The 8,895-nt window shown below is 42.1% G+C and overlaps 1 protein-coding gene across 1 annotated transcript in view; it reads right to left on the reverse strand.

The window, feature by feature from the left end:
- Positions 1-263: 263 nt before the first annotated feature.
- The window catches only part of Dapl1 (death associated protein like 1), an 18,651-nt gene continuing 10,019 nt past the window's right edge, over positions 264-8,895 (reverse strand). Inside the window, exons 3-4 of the mRNA XM_004629898.2 lie at positions 6,599-6,659; positions 264-542 (exon numbers count right to left, since the gene is read on the reverse strand). Coding sequence (XP_004629955.1) covers positions 426-542; positions 6,599-6,659 — 178 coding nt within the window. The 3' untranslated portion in view covers positions 264-425. The remainder of the gene's footprint in view (positions 543-6,598; positions 6,660-8,895) is intronic.

The raw sequence follows: 8,895 nt of genomic DNA on the forward strand, positions 1-8,895 counted from the left end.
AAAAAATCTGAGAAGAGCCATTCTTCATGGTAGCACAGAACACTGGATTTTGCCCTTCTCAGTGTGCTCTTCTCTAATCTTTGGCTACTAGAAGAGAGCATGGGTGGAATCCCCAGGGTCAGCATCCATGGGGTGAGAACTGACCTAGGACGAAGAATGGAGTTGCCCGTGTTCTGGCTTCTCCTTTCACTCTACAGAGTTACATATGTAAACATCAATGGGATCCTGACACACAACAAAATGAGGTACAGGAATACACTGGATTTACAATTTGAGGTGCTTTATTATCTAAAGTCAATAGGGAAGATACAAAAGCTGTTTTATTTACCAAGCAAGTGCACTGGGCGTAGGAAAGTTTGGGGCTTTTTGCTAAGCTGCTGGATGCCTGCAGCAGCCCGCTGGTTGGCCGCATTTTACATCCCGGCTTAACATTTTCGAGGCTGTTGAATAATGTAGATCCTTTTCAGTGGAGCGACCTTCTCCAGAGCAGGTGTGGGTTTGTGATATGCCATGTGCACCGTGGCTGGGAATTTATGGTGGAGCTAAAGGTAAGGAGGGAAAAAATTAGCATATTGAGCCTTTTCGGTTGTGAAATATTAAAAGTAGCAGAAAGCACTGTAGTTGGTCAGGAGAATTTTACAATTTTGTGTATTTCTTTGACAATATCTCTTTTTCTATTCCACTTTCAGCCTAGAGCCATAGGAGTACATGTTATACTGATATTTCTCTCGTTAACTTATCTTTAATTTTTAAAATTATATATGATATATAATAAAATATACATGTATATGGGTACATTTTATTTTTCGGTTTTGGTGCTTGGCTTCAAACTCAATGCGTTTCACATGCTAACCATATTCTCTACCACTGAGCCCACACCAGAGACTTGGGTATATGTTTTGAAGTGATGTTTTAAAAGGTAAAGAGCTGAGAAAATAGCTGAGTGGTAGGGCAGCTTCCTAACATACACGAGGCCTTGGGTTTTAGCCCCTTGTATTGAAAGAAGGAAGAAATGGTTAATTTTATGTTCATCTGTGCTCAGTGCCATTGTCAGCCACTCTGGCAGTAGTGTGCAGATGTGGGTCACAACATTCGAAGGCAGCTCTGGGGACTCTGGAGCAGGTCTGGGGCAGGGCAACCCATCAGTTGTCAAAAGATTAGGAATAAAGCACCCCTGAAGGAAGTGAAGAAGGAGTAAGATTGTTAGGTCAAATCATGTAAAATTGCAATTTTTTATGTTTTAGTCACAGTTAAAACACTGTGACTATAGCTACTCCAATGTGGTTTAATCAAATGGCCTAGTGAAGAAAAGGCTGATTGGTTCCAGTAACAAGAGCTCCTATTGGTTATCTTTGCCAAAGACAGCCAGGAAACAGGCTGAAATGGGTGTAGATGAACACAGACCGAGAGGAACTCCCATGGAGCCAAGGGACCTTCTGGGACTTCCGTGAGGGACACCCAGTGCTTCTGCACACTCAGCACTTGTTTTTCCTGGGAGGAGAACTGGGGTCCAGGGACCTTTTGGGTCTATTCTGGGTTTTGGTTTCCAGTGCATCCACACAGCCTAAGGATGATATCCTCTTAGTCAACAAAGAAGAGTGCATCAGCTCACTAGGAGTGTAACTTACCACCATAGATCTCAGCTGCCCTCGCCTTGACAGTCACATTAAATAAAAGGGGAGATAAACTGTCACGGCCCCAAGTGTCACTTTGTTTGTGATGTGTTTGGGTCTTCTTTTCTTTCTTTCTTTCTTTCTTTCTTTCTTTCTTTCTTTCTTTTTTTTTTTTTTGGTATTGTAGGGAAGGGTCTACAGAGTGTTCAAGATCTCACTACTAGATCAGACTCGTAGTGATCCACCTGTTTACAGCCTCCCAACAGCTCAGATTACAGGCGTGGGCCATCATGCCCAGTCTCAATTGCTGTATCAGTGCACCCTGAGGGCAGGGCCGGAAGGGCTGGCCAGGGTATTGAACCCTTGGCCCCTGTGCCTGTTTGCAGGCACTTTAATTCGCTGAGCTATTTGGCTGGCCCTTTATTTGGGTTTTCTTTAAACTTTTTTTTTAAACCAGGGATTGAACTCAGGCCCTTGCGTTTGCCCAGTAAGCGCTTATTCTACTGAGCCATCTCCCCAGCCCCTACAACTCTTCTCAAATATCCCTGCCAAGGCACAGGCACACAGTTCTTCCTTTCAGGTGCATCTTGACTCCTGAAGTCTTTTCTTTTTGGTCTTGAAAAATTAAACACACTAGAAGATCATACTGCAGTATTAACAACGGTTATCACTGAGGGATAGGATTGTGGCCATTCCTAGTCTTTGTTTTACTTATCAGTATTTCTCTCAGTTTTTCTTTTTTAATGAACAGGTACAAGTTAGTATAAGTTCTATGCAAATTAAGGCCAATGGTTCTCTCTATTGATAGTCTAGCAGGATAGAAACAATTGAGATATTGGTCATAAATGTTGCTGTGAGTCTGAAAAAGTGGTGGGGATTTTTTTTTTTTTTTAAGGTCAGACTATTAGTGCATGTGATATACTTTTTACAGAGTATTAGTGGTGTTTTGTTTTGTTTATCTTTTAACATTAGAACTAGAAAGAAATATAAGTGGTCACTGGCTTTAGTAGTTGCTTCCAGACTGGGTGTTTTTAGCCTCAACTAAAACAGCTGAATTATTTCAGGTTAGCTTTAAATCACATTCAAGAGATTACAAGTAGGAAGAACAATTTGGCAGTTTATTTAAGTCAAATGTAAGGTAAAAGGAGTTGAGAAAAGAAACAAATGATTCTGATATGACAGAGACCTGGGCAATGAGCCAAGGCGAGGTGGACCACAAGGACACTTGAGGCTGCAAGGGAGAAAGCCTTGTGGTGACTGTCATGCTTCAGGCAAGAGAGGTGATGGGTGGAGGTGGGAAGGGAAAGAGACAACTGTGTGTTACACACATTTTGCTGAAGTCAGCATTGAATTATTATTTGGTCATCTACAGGATGATCTCTACAATTTAGTGCCTCTATTTTCTGGTCTTTAAAAAAATGCCGGTAAAATAGAACATAAAATGAACCATTTTAACCAGTTAAGCATATTCATGGTTCAGTGGAATTGAATACATTCACATTGTTGTAACACCTTCACCATCATGCACTGCAGGAACTTTTCAATTATCGCTATCTGAAACTTACAACCCCTGGTGTCTGCTGTTTTACCTTCTGTCTTTAGAATCTGATGACTCTGAGTACCTCATATAAGATGACTTTATGCAGTATTTGTCTCTTTGGGTGTTGCTCATTTTATGTAGCACAATAAATTCAAGGGTCATTCTTCCTAAGGTTGAATAATATTCCATTGGATGCATATACTACATTTTACTTGTCCTTTCACTAGCCACACATACTGTTTCCACTTTTAGGCTATTTGAATGAGGTACCTATGAACACTAGTACACAGATATCTGTTAAGTCCCTACTTTCATATTTTTGATGTATATTCAAAAGTGGAATTGCTGGCTTACACGGGAATTCTGTGTTTACCTTTTCTGAGGAACGCCATAATGTTTTCCACAGTGGCCGTATCATATCATATGCCCATTAACAATGTTCAACTATTAGGGATAGTTTAACTAAGGACTTTTCAATGCTGCTTGGAAGGGGAATGCCCCTTTAGAGTGAATGGAAGAGCAGCCCAGTCCCTGGGGCCTATTGGTCCTTTGTGAATTAGTATGGGAAAATTTGGGGTAAAAGAAAATAAGCAGGCTAAGAAAAAAGTTGATATAATTCTGCTAATGATAACACCCTTAGAGAACCTGCCCACAATTGTATAGGACCAGAGCACCGGAGTTTTATAGCAACTTTGGAAAATATGATGACAGAAGAGTCAAGTTCTCATTCCATGTCCCCACTCCTGTCAATCAGGAACCCCCAGAGGTAGAAGGGCTTGTCATTGTGGATGGAGAGTCTAGAAAGGCTCTTCCCTCAGAATTGATGACACTGTGCAAAAGTTGACCAGCCTCTAAATGCACCCATTTTTTTGCTGTAGATTTTGTATTGATGGGGATAGGAGAAATTTCATTTTCAAGTTTGAACTAAAAATATAGAGAAGTCGCATTCTAGGTTGCAACCTAAAATCATCTGTATTATAGTCTGGGATCTTAACTTTGGGGAAGAGCTGAAATGTCCATCATTAGCCTCCATTAAATGGTAGTACTTGTAGAATGAAAGATGTCTCTTCTCTTATTCATTAATTAGGATGGGAGAAGCTAACGGAAGTCAGGAGAGGAAGACTTCAAGGCCCATGTAAATAGGATTCGGTCTTGCTGAGGGGTCATCAGAGGGGCAACATATGAAACTTGAAAAGCAGATCAAGAGAAATTCCCACTTTGAGAAGCTCCTCACTGTGGGAGCTGTGACCTTAGAGCCTATATTTTTAGTTTCAGAGAAAAAGCAAAAGAACTATGATAAAGGTTTTCATGATTGGAGCTGTGAAAGAAATCCTAGATAGAAGGAAATCCGCTGCCTGTTTTTAGAGCCTGAAGTTGCCTGGCATGTGCAGACAGCAGCCCTTCTATTCATCTTTCCTGGGGGTTAAGTTCCAGCTCCAATGCTGAAGCTTAAATTTCCTCACCCTGATAAGCAAAGTGCTTAAAACCAAACATCCAGCTCTTGTCAGTAAAATTCAAGGATACTCCTATGGCGATATTAATCTACAGAACAAGAGAAACCTTTCAAAATTTGCAAATTCCTTTGATAGCTTTTTCTCCCCTGGGGTCTCTTTTCCCGTGCATCTGGCTGTCTTTGGTGATTATGACCTCCAAGTCTGGCAACTTAAAAAAATTAACCAGGCTTCCACATCCTGCCTCTCCACACGCCAGAACCCAACTTCATTACTAATATTTTAACTGGATACTTTTATGTGCTAGGATACTTTTATGTGCTAGGAAGCGTCACAACCTGTTGCCAAATTTAATTTCCACAGCGATCCAGATAATTAATATACTTGGCCTTTCAAAAAAAGTTTTTACACTAAATGAGCAAACACAAATCTCAGTGGTGCTACATGACATCTGAAAGATCAAGTAATAGGTAGAATTTCGTCTAAGAGCAGGTCTCCCAGGTTTTTAGCCCAGAAAGCTGTCAGGTTGTGTAACACCTTTTCTGCAGGAATATCGGGTCACATAGTCAGCCCCTGGGCAACATGAATTCTGTCACGATTCAGGCCTGGTTGGAGAGACAGGGAAGGAAACAGAAGTGGAGTGGCAGAAAGAAGTCTGTGGAAGGTGGCCAGGGGAATAGTGGCAGGGGCAAGTTAGGTGCCTCCCCATTTAGGTTTGCACCACCCTGTTGAAGATTTTTTTCACATTTTAAACCTTAGGTTGGTCTTAAAGTAGGGCATCTAGAGACACATGGCACAAAATAGAAATTTTCTGTAATGACTGAAAGGGTGGTAGGGTCCTATGGATGAGAGTTGTCTTAAACTCCTTCATTCTTAAAACAGGCATAAGAAATATCATGGGTTCTTGAATTGTAGCTGAGGATGTGAATCACTGTTAATAAATGAACTAGAATAGCAGAGGGCCATGGAGGGAGTGGTGTCTGCTAGCTTCCAAAGGCCAGATCCTCCAGATATAAGATGGGCTGGCTTCTGCAGTTATCCCATCCCTTAAAGGAGACTGACGCACCTCGTAGGCTGAAGTCCAGAGCTGACGGCACCCTCGGAGCCCAAACACACTTTGTCACCAACTTCTTTTTCAGGCCCATTCACCTCTCTTAAAAATGATTTATTCTTACTTTAAATTGTCCGTGCTCCCACTGCCGGTTTCCCTATGAAGCAGCTGGATAAGCTTCTAGGGCTTGCCAGGTTATCTGGCACTTGCTTTTCTCTCCTGTGTTGTTCCCATGTACTCAGTAAGTTTGCACGCCTTTTCTCCTGTTAGTCTGTCTGCAGGTTTATTTCAAGTCCCAGAAACGTGCAGGGAAAGTTTTAAACTCTCCTAGCAAGCAAGTCTCCTTCTACAGAGGCCACCCAACTGGTATCTACTTGGTAAGACTTTTCTAAGTTTCTTCAGCTTTTTGGAAGAAATTCAGGGTGTAGAAGTAAAAATAGCAACACTCAACTACCTTTGTAAACAGACTGGACTGCCTAGGCCCAGCTGGTGCCCAACCTTCCTCCAGCCCTAAGCTGTGCACATCCCCACCACCCACCCTCACAAATCTAGTATCTCCTTATGGAAACATTGCAGCAGGGAGGAAGCTCTCAAACTACCCAATTCCTAATAGCCTAATTCCAGGCTGTGTTGAAAATAAAAACAATAAACCAAGCCAATGTTTCCAAGAGATTTTTGGAATGGTAGGGTTTTGTGAATTCAGCATTTCCTATCTTATTTTGAAAATGACTTATGTAATGGACATTTTAGGAATTTGGGAGGAACAGTTTTTATCACCCTAACCACTTGGTATTCTTTTGATCAAGAGATTTTCTTCCCCCCACAGGGACCTCAAACCTCAGGGCTGGGAAGAACCTTTGTGGTCACCACTCGTACAAGCAGCCAGATCCAATGGGTAAATACTGAGCCAGGCTCTGCGTGATCCCCCAGCATCACGGCTCACCTTGTCCTGGGTGTCATTTAGGGCATCCAACGTCTGCATTTTGGCAACACTTGCAATGGCACTGTGAAAATGAAAAGAAACTTCAAACAGGACATTAAAACTGCCATGAGCACAGGGACCAGAGTTGGATCCCTGGCACCACATGCCATGCTGGCCTGTCTCCAGGTGCACTGAGCCAGCCACCTAGACCACCTAGTGGTGCACACCTGTAATCCCAGCACTGGGGAGGCTGAAAACAGGAGGATCACTATGGGTCTGAGCTGCACAGTGAGGCCCTGTACCAAATACATTAAAAAAAAAAAAAGATATAAAACTGCCATGAAAAAGTCTCAGTGATTTATATAGAGGCCTGTCTCCTTGACCTTCAAGCTTTGTCATGTGGCTTGGCAACACTTAAAAGACAAATATTGTACCTTTGTTCACTCACATGCTACAACAAGCTTTGCAAGCCAAATTACTATTTTAATTGTTTTTAAACTTTCTGTTGAAATATAGTACACATACAGAGAAATATACACACTGAAGCATATTCACAAACTGCAAGCACTAGTTAGACTAGCTGGCCCTAAGCATAACTGTTACCCTGACTTAGAACCCCATAGAACTTAGATTAGTTCTGTTTTATACTTCATAAGATGAACTCTTTGGTGTCTGGCTTCTTTCTCTCAGTCCAGGTTGTTCTGGAGGAGGGCATCAGTCAAGGTTGAGACTGTAGGACAATGTCTGAAAAAATGTTTATATTTGTTTATTTTTTTCTATATGGCTTTGTTGGTTAATAGAAGTTATTAAAGATTAGATAGACTGATGCTGAGAAATTTATCTCCTATGATCTATTTTCAAAAAGCTACTCTCCAAGAAGACTTAAGGAAAAGTGTTTGTCTAGGAAAACAGAGCTCTTGTACCACAAGCAGAAACCAGTGTAGGAGAAGTAACTGGCAGGAACAGGTTTACCACAGAGAGTGTGGTTTCTGTCTGTCTCAGGTCTTATACACATTGCCTCCAAGACAGCCCTCGCCATGTCATACTTGAGATTTCTAGTTTTGTTTAAAATATCCCCTCTCTAATTCTATAAACTTCAAGCCTTGTCTCAGTTATTCTTTTCTCATTGCTGGGACAAAATACCTGACACCCAAAATGAAGGAAGGAAAGGTTTATTTAGCTCACAGTTAGTGGAGATTTCAGTCCATACTCAGCTGGCTCCAAGGCAGAGTGGCACATGGCACAGAGCAGCCGTTCACATTGGCAGCATAGAGCAAAAGGGAGGAGCAGCTGTGTGTCTAGCAAGCCTCTGTCCCCTCCTTAACATTGTAATGCAGACTACCCACCTGAGGGCCAAGGTGTAGCACCCACACCTAGAATCCCAGCATTGGATGAAGAACAAATCACAAACTCCAGAAGCCAACCCATGACTGCATGAGGCTTTGCAGGGACAACTAGACACAAACCCTACCAAGCTTCCATAATTCAGTGAGTCCCTTGTAACTGGGGCAGTAAGTAACTCGTAAGTTCTGTAGAAGTCTAATTCCCCTCTTTTAATATACTAGAAACAACTGAGTTAAAGGTGGTTCCAGTCAGCGCTTTGTTATCTCTGGCTTATTCCTCTGTCTGCCCTGTTAGCTGATGTTGGGGTTAACAGTGAGTCTCCATTTTCCACAGGCCCAGAAAAATGAGGTACAGAGCTGTCCATTGGCTGCTGACCAGAAGTCATCTCCAATCCTTGCTTTTAGTTCCTGAGCCTCTGGCAAGGGGTGGAAACCTCTGTGACAATGAAAGAAGCTGATGCTCAAGTCTGGCTTTAGAAACAGACCCCCAAATTAGCCAGCACGTGATTCAGCAGTAGTGGGGTGCTGATCCATCATGCCCTCATGATTTTAGGTGTTGCCCTAGATGCTGGACTGGACCGTGAGCTGGTGTGGCTAGCAAACTTGGTGGCTTTCAGCATGTGCTGGTTATTTTCTGATATCAAGAAATAAATGACTTACTATTAATGAGGACAAATAAGCATTTCATTATTGTGTGAGGAGATCCTTTTGAAATTCTTTCCCAGAAGTTGGGAGGAAAACTTGAAAAGTGACTTCAGAATAACTTTATATCAAAGAGCGGAAGAAATCCCACAGTCTGTGTCCCTCCACATCCTTGACTCAAGGAGGTGCTTCGGGAATCCTTTTGTCAGCTCTTTCTGAATAGCTTATTCATTAATCTGAGGAAACCATCTGTAATAGTGTAATAGTCAGTGAAATGCCCCTTGGTATGCTGCTGGAAGGAGCCTGTTGGTGATGTGTGTGTGTGTGTGTGTG

The sequence above is a fragment of the Octodon degus genome, unplaced genomic scaffold (assembly GCF_000260255.1).
Source record: "Octodon degus isolate 3935 unplaced genomic scaffold, OctDeg1.0 scaffold00032, whole genome shotgun sequence".
Lineage (NCBI taxonomy): Eukaryota > Metazoa > Chordata > Mammalia > Rodentia > Octodontidae > Octodon > Octodon degus.